The sequence below is a fragment of the Dasypus novemcinctus genome, chromosome 25, assembly GCF_030445035.2.
Source record: "Dasypus novemcinctus isolate mDasNov1 chromosome 25, mDasNov1.1.hap2, whole genome shotgun sequence".
In the NCBI taxonomy this organism is placed as follows: Eukaryota; Metazoa; Chordata; class Mammalia; order Cingulata; family Dasypodidae; genus Dasypus; species Dasypus novemcinctus.
The window spans coordinates 59,179,542-59,194,243 of NC_080697.1; the positions used below are offsets into that span (position 1 = coordinate 59,179,542).

The following is a 14,702-nucleotide window of genomic DNA, read 5'->3' on the forward strand; positions in this document are numbered from 1 at the left end:
AGCCTTCCCCATCTCTGGTGTGGGTTTGCCTAAGTACCAAAATGAGTCGTTCGGCATCTTCCCGCTTGGCTTAAAGCCACCCTGGTGAGAAAAACCTGCCTTGCAATGTTTTAATCGGGATCTTATTAATATTTTAATAAACCTAATTGGTCTCCCAAGGTCTCATCATCCAGATGATTTGAGACTCCTGATGACTGTCCCCAGCAGGAGGACAAAGTGGCGTGACAATGTCACCTTCTTACCCAGGGAGCTCGGTGTATTCTGAGATGCACAAGTCTCCGAGTTTGACCAGATGGGCAGTCGAACTTGGACCATCATCTAACATACTGGAGAGCAGGGGTTCTTACCGGGGCCATGGCAAGATTCCAGGGGGTCCGTGAGCTTGAATTGAAGAAGCCAGCTTACTACCTCTGTTTTCCCTGACCTCAAGCTGAAATCTAGCACTTACTTCTCTCGTGAATGTGGTAGTCATTTCACCCGACTGGCAGAGGGTCCGTGGAACAAAAAGGTTAGGCTCCCCTGTCCAGGAGCTGGTTTGAAACGCAGACTTAGGAGTCTGTACCTGCAATTTTAGACTGGTGGTTTCCTCGTGAAGTCAGCAGGGTTCTCAAACTAGTGTCCCCAGCTGTTTGCAGCTGAAACGTGTTAGAAATGCAAGTTCTCGGGCACCACCCCAGGCTCAATTAGAAACAAGACCCCAGCAGTCTAAGGCCTGAGTCTAACAGTCAAGAACCAAGCCCAAGTGCTGTTTCCAAAACGTCACAATAACCTAGCATGCTCATTTCAAAAGGCAGGCCTCTCCCACTGCCGCAGCCTGGAAAAGGGCTCATCTAACGACGGGAACTGGCTAGATTCAAGCCCTCCAGGGGACGCAGGCAAGCTCTATTTAACGAAATCTCATGCTACAGGACTTGCTACTTGCTCCAGATTCTTACACAAAGGGAGAGGCGCTAGTTAGCTCTCCAGGCGCTGCCCAGCTGGGGAGGTGGAGGTCCGGCTCTTGCTCCCATCTGTTGTGAAACCCTAGATTCAGGCCAGCCAGATACTACTGAGGAAAACCTAACATAATCCAAGTAGCAATCAAACAGACTGTAGGCAGGAGATGCTATTAAAATTAAGTGAATATTTCAGGTAAGTAATCTTTAGCACATGATTTAGTAGAATTACCTGAAATTCAAATGTAACTGGGCATCCTGTATATCTTACCGAGCAACCCTAGCAGGCAGGTACAGAGAAGGAAGGCAATCTTTAAACGGCTTGGGAGAGGGGGACAGGGCTAAGGGCACGAGGCAGTGGGAATGAAAACAGCACGGCTAGAGGGCCCGAAGCGGTCACCTGGTCCCAGCGCGCTCGCGGAAGTGGAGGCAGGACCAGGGCTCTCCCCCAGGTGCTGCCCTAAGTGAACGTCAGCAGCGCTGACCTTGTATTTGAACACATGTCGATAACCCTCCTTGACATTTCAAGGAATTTGAATGCTTAAACTAAACTTTGAAAAAAACCAGCGCCGAGTGGGTGGCTTGCTGCGCTCTGGCCAGTGCCCGTGACCGGCCCAGGCGTGCTCACAAGTTTGCCCAGCACTGACCACTTCCATGGACGCAAACACTGCCCGGTGTCGCCGAGGGCGTCAGTGGCCCCAGGAGATCAGTTTGTGTGTGACCCTGCAAGTCCACCATGGCTTGCTGGAAAAAACTCGAGTTTCATGGTTAAGACACTGTGCACACCCAAGGCCTGCAGCAGCAAAGCAGCATGTGCGATCACACCCGTGACAGACGTGCAGTAACTACACGCTAAAGCACGAAGGACTTCCGAAGGCATTTTCCCGTCCTCAGCTTGCGGGGCCTTTCGAGTTACCCCTGGGGAGCACGCCACAAGCCTCTGCTGGTACCGATTTTGTCCAGGTTCTTGGCTCTGCTGCAGGGATGAATTTCAAGAGCACGCTGGGGGAGTTAGGCCAGGGATTTATTCAGGTAGGGAGGGAAGAGAAATGGGAGAAAGCAACAGAGCAGGGGTCCCAGGTGAGAGGAAGGGCTGGAAAGGGGTGAAGGGAGTGGATTTACAAGCTACAATCCCCATTACAGGTTATAAACCCGCAGGTGTTACTTGCGTGGCCACGTGGCCGGGGACGCACGGCGAGCGCGGTGCGCAGCGGGCAGGGGGCCCAGAGGCGAGGGGCGAGCGCTCGGCCGGCCTGGCTTAAGCCAGTCCTTATTCTGCCCCTCCGCTGATGGCGGGGCAGGGGTTCCAGCTGCTTGCTGTTTGGACTGAGAACCCCACCCACCAGTTCCGGGGCTTCTCCTGGCTTGCAGGAGTCTCTGTTCTGAGTGGCAGACTCCCGGGGGGGTCTCCCAGCAGCCAACCTGGGGGCATCGACGTCCACGTGCACTTCTTAGCAGGTTCCAGATCCGGCTACTGATGCCCTGTCCCGCTCACTGGCTTCAGCTGTGCTGGAGTAAAAGGACGTGGAGGCCTGAACAGGAGAAGAGGGCTCAGTACCTTCTGGCTTTTAAGCCCATCACTTGAAAACATTGTTTTGTTTTATTTTGTTGGGGGGGGGGGCTGGTAAATTTTTAAAATCTGAAGGAAACCTTACAAGTTTAGAATACAACTAAGAGAATTAGCCAGAAGAGAGCATCTGAGGGCAGTTAGGGTCCCGGCCTGAGGCGGCGGCCGGCTGGGGGGGGGGAGGGGGCGCCTCGTGGCCAGCAGGCTTGGGGGGGGCAGCAGGCCGCCACCTTTTCTGTCCTTCAGTCCTTCAGTTCCGTGTTTCTCATGGCCACTGGGACCTTCACGAGAGCCACCTCACAAACGCAGAGCAGTTACCTGTACGAACCTTCAGAAACGGAAGCTCTCGGGGTCACCACCAACGGCCAGCCGTTCTCTCAGAAAGCCAAACTCTTTCAGAAAGAACATGCTACCAGACTTTAACCCCCGCGTTCCCAGGAGACGGTCTGCCTTCTTGAGGAGAAGGAAACACTTCCTCCAGCGAGAGAGCCCGGAGCCGCTCCCTTCAGCCCAGTTAGACGCGAGGCCACAGAGAACGACGGGAGCGGAGGGCAACGCGCGTCACTGTCACTCAGGGAGCTTCAAATTAAGTACGTTTAATGATAACTCGAGCCGGGGTTCACACTAAAGGAGACCACGTCCGCACGCCGCCGTGTGACCTCAGCGGCTGCGGCGCGGCTGAGAGGCAGAGGCCACCAGCGGCCACCACGGCCGCGCCCGGCTGCAGAGGGCGGGTCCCGCCTTCCCGTGTGAGGTCAGCCGCATTTCCGGTCCTGGAGGCCCAGGCGCAGGGGTCCTTTTGGGGTGGGGTGGGGAGGGGAGGCTCCGTGTCCGTGCAGGAAGGCGAGTCCCGCCGCGGGGACCGCCCGTCAGTGCTCCCCCGCCTGCACGTAGTCCTCCGTGACCTGGGAGAGCGTGCTCAGGCACTGCCAGCTCAGGGCGGCCAGCAGCATGACGAACGGCAGGTACAAGGGCGAGTAGTGGCTCCGCGCGACCAGCTGGCAGCTGGGGAGGTTCTGGGTCCTGATGGTGGAGAGGATCTGCCGGGTTTTACCAGAAGACGGGTCTGAGTTGGGGATCCTGTGATAAATCTGTTCAAGAAAGGAAAAAACGATAAGTACTACTTACTGCGTAAGAGACACTTCATCAACGTTCTTCTTGTTTATTAACTTCTTGGAACTTCCCTAAACAGAAAGCATTTATGTGCCCATTTTGCCATTGAGGAAACTGAGGCTCGGAGCGGCTGGAGCTCATCCTGAGCCGCTCTGCGGAGCGCAGGGCCAGCCCCGGTCCATCTAATCACGAAGTCGGCGCAGGCGGGGAGGCAGGGGGAGAGCTGGCAGCGCCCCGGCCGGCGCGGGCGGTGCTGGTGGCAGGGCCGTGGGGGAGGCTGGCCGGGCACCCAGCTTCCCCGACAGCCCCCACACCCTGCGCCGTCCTCAGCACCCACTGGGCGCGGCCCTGCCTCGGCATGCCTGCCATCCCCACGCCGCGCCGAGCTGCCTTCCCTGAACGAGCTGCTCGGGCACTGATGCCCGAAGACCCGCTCCGCAGTCCCTGCGCTGCCGCCAAAGCCCTGCTCGGCATCTCGGGGCTCCCTTCCGGGGCCTGGGCCCAGGGGACCCCCGGCATCGCCGCCTTCGTCCGGGCCCCTTGCGTGGACAGCGAGCGGCCCAGGGTGGCCTCACGCCCAGGGCGCCCCCCTGCGCCTCCGCGCCTCCGCCCGGCCCCCTGCCTGGAACGCCTGCGCGCCTCTCCCCCGGCCCTGCCCGCCCGTCTCAGCGCAGGGCCCGGCCCTCCCGGAGAGGCTGCGCGGGCGCCAGGGCGGGCTCCTTCCTCCCCCGCCGCTCGTGGGGAAGTGACGCGACCGCGGCTGCCAGGCACCATGCCGCCCCGTCCCTGCTCCCGCCGGCATGCGCCTGGCGCTCAGTAGGCCCTCGGCAGATGCCCACCGAGCTGAACCGACGAGCGGTGAAGAGGCTGTGGAGGCGGAAGTGACGACAAGGCAAGGAGGAAGACGACACAACAGCCGTGACCAGCCCCAGCTGTTCGCTGTGCGAGGGGCTCTTCTCCAGGAACATCTTAAATTCTTGTCGCACTGCCCACGCCACCCCCCCAAAAAAACCCAGCTGCCATTTACCTTAACAAGAAAATAAGAGAATACACCCGCAGGAGTATGCCAACGATATGTGCTATTATGCCACAAAGGACAGCTATAAAGAGAAAAACAGATGTGGGATGAAAGTACAATTTCTTCTTTAATTTCTTTAAAAAAATAAGTAAAAAGTAAAAACTCCTTCATACTACTTTCCCTGAGCCACAGGCTGGAGTGGTTCTTTTGAACTCTCGCTATGCTCATATAACCTACACACACATCTGTACCAATATGTAAAATGTTACATATACATAACACGTATAATTACAATGTATAAATGTGTGGATCTATATATTATGTATAAAAATATACATAATAAACTCTTATTTTGAAAATACATTATAACTATATTCTGTAATTTTTCCAATTTCTTACGGACATTTCCTAAAGTCAGAACCTACAAAATGGCCCTGTTAAAACATAAGCTGCATAGTGTGAATGTGCTATAATTTAATAAATTGCCTATCGGTGAGGACTGAAGACAAAAACAAACAAGTATCCTTGAGCGTTTCAGGGCTACGCCTGTGGGATAAGCCCTGGCTCTGCTGGATCAGAAGGGACAGGCACATCCTGGGGCGGGAAAGCACCGATCAGAGCCGCGGACGAGACGCAGCCTGGAGCCTAGAGAGCATCAGTGTTAGAGAGGACTCCAGAAACGTTCCCAGGGCCATCCGGACTCCACGATTAGGGGATGGTAATGCCAGTAAGGAAAAAAAAGGAGGGGAGTGGGGGTGGGATACAGAAATAGTTTTGTTTTGTCTTGATTCGGCTGAGGGGTGGGTCGGGAACTTGTCCAGGCGGACGTCTGGAGGGCTCCAGAGACACCGGCTGGAAGCTGAGGCCCAGCTGGGCGGGGCAGCGGCACCAGGAGTGACCGAGCACAGGGGCAGGGAGGCCGCGGACACGCGGGTGGCACCCAGGGCGGGGGAAGGCCACGGAGGGGCGAGGCCACGGACACGCGGGGCAGCACCCAGGGAGCACCCGTGTGACGAGAAGAAATGAAAACCAAGAGGGAACTCTAGGAAAACACCAGCACTTAGGGGCAGAGGAAGAAAAGGAGCCCGACTGGCGAGGGAGCAAAAGGTGAGGGGCCCCCGGGGAGAAGAGGACACAGAAGTCCCGAGAGAAGACAGCTCCAAGGAGAGGAGGCGGCACAGGGTCGGAGGACGCGGCGGAGCCAAGGATGGAAAGACGAGTTACTACTCAAATTAAAAGACGGGTTATTACTCAAATGAGGAGGCCATCGAATCAATTCAGTAAGAAAAGTTCTCACGGCAGGGCTAAGAACCACCAGAATGAAGCGGGCTGTGGGAAGAATAAACCACAGTGCGTGGACACGTCCACTCTCCTGGACAAGCGACGAGCGGGGAGAAGGGCTAAAGCTGAGGAGCCGCGCGCAGAGGCAGACGACCCACGGAAGGGACGGGGCTTGGTGACGAGAGGAGGGCAGGGCGAGGCGTCGGCGCTCAGGGAGACGGGCAGGAGGGCGCAGGTGCAGGGTGGGCGCACGGGCGAGGCGAGCGCTCAGGGCAGACCCTCTGCCCCTCACACGGCGGAAAGGAAAGTCCTCCGGGAGTGAGGACGACGCTGACCGAGCAACACTCAGGCGTCATGCGCGCGGGCATCGCTGGGGACGCGACAGGCTCGAGGGGGCCGAGGGTGGTGCCCAGCAGGCCCAGGCGATGCGGACGCTGGCGCCCAAGGGCCACCCCTGAGCCGCAAGGACAGGCGGGCCTGGAAGAGCACGGTGACGGCGGAATTAACCGCAGCGGGCACCGAAAACAGGACGTTTCCGGGCCGTGAGAAAGATGGCCCTCGCCGAGGAATCCAGGCTGGCAGCGCGGAGAGGAACAGCTTCCAGCTGGCCTGAGCATTTATTTGCGCCTGACTCGGCGGCTGACCACTGGCGCCAGGCCGGGTTGCCCCAGGGAGCAGGGCCCTCGGCAGCGCCACGGCCCTCTAGCCGCAGAGCCGCAGAGCGCGACGTCATCCCAAAGCCCCCCGGCGCGTGGCTGCCTCAACCCGCACGCCCAGAGGCTTGGCGGAGCAACCGCATCTGTGTCTTCCCACAAGAGAAGAACCAGCCAGGAAGTGGAGGCCACGGAGGAGGGGCACCGGCCTGCACGGCCCAAGGCTGCGGACGACTCCCTGGTTAAGACACGAAGAGGCTCTCCAGAGCTCTCCGTCACCCACCTGGAGTGGTAACGTTTCCTCCAAAGGAAGTGGACTTCGGTAAGAGTAAATCGGTATATGGGAATCTCATGTTTTTTAACTAACATTTTGTGTGATCTATTTATCTTTTTAAAAAAAAGAAAACTAAAAAAAGAATAAAAAAGAAAAAGAGTAAATCAGAGGACCTAAACCAAAGGTTGGCAAACTTTTCCTAAAGGGCCAGAAAATACTTTGTTTTGTGGGTCCCCCTCTACTGTGGTACTCAGCTCGGCCACTGCAGTGCCACAGAAGTCACGCCCGATGCACAAATGGGCGGGGCTTCCAATAAAACTTTATTTATAGAAACAGCCAGCTTGGCGGCCATAGTTTGCTGACCCCTGCCCTAACTCAGCCAGTGAAAGAAACTAGGATTTAATTTCACTAATCAAGTAACCACCCAATAAAATCAAAATTTTAGTATAGTAATGGAACTGCCCACAGTCTAAAATGGTTTTGTGAAATTACTCATCAAAACAGAACTGCGGAACCCAAAGGTCTTTCTCTCGTCTCTATAGAATGGAGACACAGAGCTTGGCGTGCACGACTCGGATGAGAGGTGGTGGCAGCACAGGCTCCGGGGGCACCCGAGGGGCGCCTCTGACCTCGGCCAGCCCCGGGCTGCGGCCGCACGCGTCCTTGACGCCAGCAGCGCCGCCTCTCGGGCGGCTTTGCCAGGCCCGGCTCAGCGCAGGTGCTGGCTCCACCGCAGCCCAGTCCCAAGAGTCCAGCTGGGAGCGCTTTTCTGGCCAATGGCAGAATTTGTTTATCTAGTCACTACAAAAATGTTAGGACATTTCAAAAAGAACTGGTCTTCTCTTAGACCCTCTCCAGGTGCCTCTGGTAGAAACGCTGTTGTCTGAGACTCGTCAAATGCAAGGGAGGGAAGGGACTACAGAGCAAATATGCGACATGCAGGAGAAGTCGGGGGAAGCAACGGTTTCTGCTCTGTGCAGCTCTGGTGAGAGGAAAGCACTGAACGCACGACGAGGGCCTGGGGTACATGGAGAACATGGACGGTGGTTCTCGCCGGGTAGAGGGCGCAGGTGAGAGGACGAGGCGGGGAGCGGATAGAGCCCGGCCGCTGGGCACCTGCTCCCCTCGGACCTCCCAGAGCAAAAGCGGGGCGGGAGGGGGGTCTTCCCCGCTTCCTCCCTCTCCTGGCCTTTGTCTTCCACATCGAGAACCCCAAAAGACCGCAGGGGCACCCTCCACCCCAGATGCTCTGCTCGTAGCAATCCCCACCTCCCCCCGCCCAAGCAATGACAAGACATTTGCCAAATGTCCCCAAGAGGGGACAAAATCACCTGTTTGACAACAAATGCTCCAAGGCCTGGAAATTAGAGTCCTAGCCTCTAAGGAAAAGTTCTTTTGAACCTGGTCACATGCTCTACCCTCCAAAACGGAGATCTGCCCCTCGGGCATGATTGTTTTCAGGATGCTTGTGACATCTGCAGAGAGATTTGGAAAACTAGAAACAATTGCAGCCTGATGGTTTTCCTTTGCTGAGGCCTGTGGCATAAGGCAAAGCCCTGCACTGGTGCCAGGAAGGTGACTGTGGCCCTAGAGCCACTCACAGCCGTGGCAGCAGACATTCCTCACCCACACAGCTAGGAGCCTGCTTGGCCTCCAACGTTACCTTCTGGCTCAAAAAAAATACGATTCTATTCATCAGCACTTCTCGCGTCCTTGCTTTGCCTACCGCCTCTCATCAAGATGCTGCGCAGCCTGAACCATCGGTGCTTGTGCAGCTATTCTGCTGCTGGTAAAGCAGGCCAGCTCCTGCCTCTTTATGCCGTGCTGAAGTGTTAGAATCCGCTAACGTCCACACAAGGATGTTGCAATAGTGACGTTACTTAAACCCTGTGAAAGCAGGGAGTTCTACAAAAGCCTACCTCCTCCATGTACTGGTATATCATCGCTTTGACAGCTGGCATGTTGGTGGCGTCCATCATCAGCGTCACTGCTTGTCCCTTCCGAATCTTCACCACCCCTTTGAACACCTGTTGGTTATTATAACAGGCAGCCAAGGTCGCGATGGCCATTACCTGAGGACAACAAGGAGAGAGAGAGAAAAGCCAAAATTCACTTCATTTCATGAAAACAAAAGGAAGACATTGAGCTGCAAGCAATCATGATGAAATGGTAAGAAAATCTCCTACAGAATGAGAAGTTGCCAATTACATCTCAGCTAGTCAAGCAAAAAATAACCATGAAGGAAGTATCACTATGTCAAGACTTTTCTCTTCTCCACTCCTCCCTTTCTCAGTAAGCAGAATCAGGTGGTCTTTCCAATCTTAAATGATTCTGCAGTTTGAACACTGAAGTTTCATTTTATTGGGGGAAAAACAAGCAAATCCAGCATTTTCCCTGTTGGAGCGGGGAGTTCTTGGATTCGAGGATCACCGGAAGTCTAAGGCAGGCACCCAGATTTCAGTTCCAACCACCACTCACTGGGTCATTAGGACAAGACCAGGCCAAGCCTCCAAGCCAGGTGAGGCCTAGGCTTTTCGCCAGCTGTGGGCTAAAGACTGAAATGGCCGGGAAGAGCAGTTAGAGGCGGGCACGCTCCGGGACCCAGGGCCTGGGCACAGGACCAGGTTTTCTGGCCCTGCCTTCAGGAGGCGGGCAACTGGGTGCCTGAGGAAGACTTTTCAATAACCTCTGGGTCCACCCAGGGCTCCCCGTACACCAAGGCCGAAGCCCTAGACCCAAGTGTGAGGACGAGGCTCTAACTAGCTTAGAACTGAATGGAGGGGGGGTGGGGAGCACGTCGCCAGGGCTGGAAAGCAGCCGGCTTGGTCTTGCAGCTGAGCTGAGGACGGTGGCTGGGGGGCCAAGGGCAGGTTTGTGGAATGCTGCGGCCGCTCAAGAGAAGAACTGGAGCCATCTCCTTAGGGACTCGCGTCCCTGAATTCGGCAGGTAAAGGAGTGAAGGCGCGGCGCCCTCCTGCCCGCGAGCACGCCCGCCCCGCACCTGTGGGATGGCACAGAAGTTGAACACGCTCTGGTTCCTCAGCCTGGAGAGGTAGGTGATGACGTCGGGGATGTGGCGCAGCGCGTTGGTGATGAGCTCGTTCAGGCACTGCACGGCCACGTCCACGTGCTCGGGCTTGGCCAGGTCCGACAGCTTCTTGACGTACCTGCTCCAGACCTGGAGAGACACCGCGGAGGAGGCACGGGTCGGCTCGCAGGCAGGGAGGGCTCCGAGAGAAGGCCGGCCCGCCGCGGCCGTTCCTGGCGCTGACCATCGCTCAGCCCGGCCTGAGCTCTAGGCAACGGCGACCCGTGATCCCCAGGGGGTCCATCACAGCCCAGCGATAAGGGGGGCGCCTGGAAACCGCGGAGGCCCTCAGGGAGCATACTGCGGGGCCCCCCGAGTAACACCCTCGTGACCTCGGGCCCCAGGGCCCCTGCAGTTCAGGAGGCACTGGTCCACCCAACAAGTACCCAGCTATCTACAAAACCAGCTGCAGAAGCAGGGCAGGCTACACATTAACCACTCAACACGGCCAGGCCTCAAATCATTAATGATTAACGCAACACTCCCAGTTCTGATGAGAACGCTGAACCGGCAGATCAGGGGAAAGGGGTTTTTTTTTTTTTTTAAGGATTTATTTATTTTTATTATTTCTGCTCTCTGTGTCGATTTGCTGTTGTTCTTGTGTCTCCTTAGGCAGCTCCAGGAACTGATCCTGGGACCTTCTGGAGGGGGAGAGAGGTGACTGCTCTCTTGCGCCACCTCAGCTCCCTGTTCTGCTGTGTCTCTCATTGTCTCTCCTGTGTCTCTCGTTGCGTCAGCTCTCCACGCCGGCTGGCACTCCTGCGCGGGGCCGCCTTCCCGCGTGGGCCCGCTCGCCCTCACCAGGGGCCCTGGGCATGGACCCTGGACCTCCTGTGTGGCAGGCGGGAGCCCCATTGTTGAGCCACAGCCGCTTCCCAGGAAGTGGGGGCTTTCCTGTAGGAACATCACCTTGCTGGAGCTTAAAAACGTGAAAAGTAAGCAACGTCCTCAACTCCAAAAAGGGGATGTTTGCTGATCTTTAATTATTTAGACGTTTTTCTGAAGCCAATGAATAATTTGCTCTCATTCTTGGGTAATTCTTAAGCTTCCTAATTGTTAATGAACCTCTACACATGCCTGATCCAGCTTCAATCATTATTGCTACATGGGCAATCCTGTTCCATCTATACCCCCCAAACTTGGATTAAAGGAAATTCTTGATTTCATCATTTTATCCATAAATACTTCTTTATGAACTTCTAATGATAAGGAATCTTTCATTTAGACATAAAAATTACACCTAGAAATTAACAGGACATTTTTTTCCTTGTCAGATTTGGGGATCAGGGTCATGGTAAGCTCCTAAAAAAATGTGAGAAGCCTAAATCTTTTTCCTGTTCTTCTGGAAGAAAAACTTGTAAATTCCTATAAGAGTTTTTGTATTAATGGAATTACTTTTTTTCTCTGAATTTTCAATATAATTCACTGATAAAGCCATCTGGTGCTGGAGTTTGTTTTGTGAGAAGATTTTTTTTGGTAACATACATACAACACAAAATTTCCCATTATCACTCTTTTCAAGTACACAAATAAAATTTAATTACATTCATAATATCACCATTGAACCTATCCATTATAAAAATTTTCCATCACCCCCAACAGAAACTCAGTGCCAATTAGGCATTAACTCCCCACTCCCCACCCCTGCCCTGGTAACCTGTAATTAAATTGCTGACTCTATGAATTTGCATGTTCTAATTATTTCATGTAAGTGTCATCATACAATATTCTTCTTTTTATGCCTGGCTTATTTCACTCACCATGGTGTCTTCCACGTTGCACATGTATCAAAACTTCTTCACTTTTTATGTGTATGTCGCCTTTTGTTTATCCATTCACCCGTTGGTAAGACACTTGGGTTGCTTCCACCTTTTGGCAATTTTGAATAATGCCGCCATGAGCACTGATGTGCAAATACCTGTTTGGGTCCCTACTTTCAACTCTTTGGGGTATATGCCTATAAGTGGGGTTGCGGGGTCAAACAACTGCCAATGTCCTCCCCAGCAACTGCATCCTTTTACATTCCCGCCGGCAATGGGTGAAGGCTCCTTTTTATCGACATCCTCTCCCATACTTGGAATTTTCTGCTTTTCCCATAATAGCCATTCTAGTGGGTATGAAATGGTATCCCATTGTGGTTTTGATTTGTATTTCCCTAGTGGCTAATGACGCTAAGCAACTTTTCAAGTTCTTACTGGCCATTTTTATATCTATTTTAGAGCAACATCTATTCAAATACTTTGCCCTTTTTTAAAATTCAGTTATCTTTCTGTTGTTGAGTTGTAGCAGTTCTTGATATATTCTGGATATTAAACCCTTATGAGATATACAGTTTCCAAATATTTTCTCCCATTCTATAGGTTGTCTTTTTATTTTCTTGATAATGTCCTTTGATGTACAAAAGTTTTAAGTTTGGATGAAGATCCAATTCATCTGTTTTTTGTTTCTCATACTTTTGGTGTAAAGTCTAAGAATCCATTGCCTAATGCAGAGTCCTAAAGATGTCACCCATGTTTTCTTCTAAGAGTTTTATAGTTTTAGTTCTTAAATTTAGGTCTTTAATACATTCTGAGATAATTTTTGTACATGGTACAAAGAGGGGTCTACCTTCATACTTTTGCATGTGAATATCCAGTTTTCCCAGGACCATTTGTTCAAGAGACTATTCTGTCTCCATTAAGTGGACTTGGTACTCTTGTCAAAAATCAATTGGTCATAGATGTGAAGGTTTACTTCTGAGCAGTTTGATTCCACTGGTTATATGACTGTCCTTGCGCCAGTACCACAGTTTTGATTACTGTAGCTTTGTGGTTTTAAAATAGGGAGGTGAAGGTCCTCTAAATTTGTTCTTTTTCTCTGTTGTTTTTCTTTTCAGGACCCCTTTACCCTTCCATAAGAATTCAGTGACTGGCTTTTCCATTTCTCCAAAGAAGGCTACTGGAATTTTGATTGGGGTGACACTGAATCTGTAAATCACTTTGGGTAGAATTGACATCTTAACAATATTTAGTCTTTCAGCCCATAAAGAAAAACTAAATGTCCTTCCATCTATTTAGGTCTTATTTAATTTCTTTCAGCAATGTTTTGTAGTTTTCAGTGTATAAGTCCTACAGATCTCTGGTTACATCCTTTAGCTGACCAAAAAGGGGAATTTATTTCCAGATATTTAATTCTTTTAATTGCTATTGTAAATGGAATTGTGTTCTTGATTTCCTTTTCAGATTGTTCATCACTAGTGTATAGAAATACCACTGATTTTGCAATGATTTTTTAATAAAAATTCTAGTAGTGTTTAAATTGTCCCACTGTCTCAATATTTTTTGCTGCTTGGTTTGTTCAATTCTGGATCTAAACAAGATCACAGCTGATATGATTTAGGTTGCTTTTAATTTACAGGTTTCCCCCCCCTCTTTTTCTGACCATTTATTTGTTGAAGAAAAAAGGTATTCTTTCCTAACAAATCTCCTATATTCTAGATTTTGCTGATTGCTTCGCTCATTTCTCCCCTTTTGTCCTGTAAAGTGAGAGTTACAACCAGAAGCCTGCTCTTATTCAGGTTTAATTTTCTTTCTGGTAAGAATACTGCTTAGGGGATGCTGCATACTCTTCCTGAACTTTGCCTCCTTTGAAAAATCATGGACCAGAAAGATTTCCTCCTGCTACAGACTCACTCTTCCGTTATTATCGAGTTGTGCTGCCCAATACAGCAGCCACTAGCAACATATGGCCACTTAAATTTAAAGTCAAATAATATGAAAAGTTCAGTTCCTCGGCTGCACTGGTCACATTTCAAGAGTTCACATGTACCTACGGCTACCATACTGGACAGCACACTGGAACCTTCATAACTGCAGAAAGTTCTATCGTACAGCATAGTGCAGTTGGCTTTCTGAGATTCCCCTGCCTCACCTTTACCTGGGCCTTCTTCTCCCTTCACGTGGGTCTTCCCTCTGCTACTCAGTTTGCATTCTGCTCCTCAGCGGGGGCCGCTCCTGGCAGAGGACCCAGGTGGCTCCTCCGAGGGCTCACAGGCAGTTCCGCTCCAGCCCCTGCAGCACCCCCTGGACTCACCAGTGGAGCAGGAAGGCCTCCCCCGAGCTCACCTGCAACTCACTTCCCAGTGCACACCCGCCGGCTGCCCTGGGGCTCCCCTGCCCCCATGTGCGGCCTGCCAGGGCAGGACAGCCCCCTCTGCTCCTCCTGCAGTCGAGAACAGCAGGTTTTGTTCTCGGTGCTGGTGTTTTGTCCCTGGGATGTGGGGGGATGTCACATGAGTTTCTGTCCATGAGCTTGTTTTGGTTGTCTCTTGGTCTCCTTTTTCCATCTCTTTTCATGTGAGAATTTGGGGAAATCCACAAGCTAGGTTGCTGCCACCACTACCAGCTTAATTCCAGCCAACAGGTGCAGAAAGAATGCCAGCCTAGGACCACTCTGTAACCTCTGATGGTAACGGATCTGGACAGTGATCAGCAAGGGAAAATAATCCTTTCGGCACCAAGGCAAAAAGAGCCCATGACTTTTAAATAAAATAAAATTAGCTTATCACTAGATTTTCAGCAGCCATTCTTCATGAAAAGAAAAAGGAGTAATACATATAAAATACTCAAAAATGTGAGCTACAGATTTTACATCCAGAAAAACTGACCTTCGAATACAAAGGACACAGGCAAACTATTAAAAATACGTGAGAACTTAGGGACTTGGTTCTCATGAGTCTTTCCTATCTCCCAGAGCACAGACTTGAGACAAAATGACTGGAGAGAACTCAACATA

At 52.1% G+C, this 14,702-nt stretch overlaps 1 protein-coding gene across 4 annotated transcripts in view; it reads right to left on the bottom strand.

Annotated features, from left to right (window-relative positions):
- Nucleotides 1–1,943: 1,943 nt before the first annotated feature.
- Nucleotides 1,944–14,702, bottom strand: part of FDFT1 (farnesyl-diphosphate farnesyltransferase 1) — a 32,276-nt gene continuing 19,517 nt past the window's right edge. For 2 of the 4 annotated variants that reach the window (XR_009183500.2, XR_009183499.2), the window contains 4 exons: nt 9,843–10,019; nt 8,761–8,913; nt 2,831–3,593; nt 1,944–2,467 (listed from right to left, as the gene is read on the bottom strand). Coding sequence is in view for 2 of the 4 variants with exons in the window: in XM_058288023.2 (XP_058144006.1) it covers nt 3,372–3,593; nt 8,761–8,913; nt 9,843–10,019 (552 nt within the window). In the remaining 2 variants the exon portion in view is untranslated. Of the gene's footprint in view, nt 3,594–8,760; nt 8,914–9,842; nt 10,020–14,702 lie in introns of all 4 variants that reach the window. The other 2 variants (XM_058288023.2, XM_004449050.5) reach the window with 1 other exon arrangement.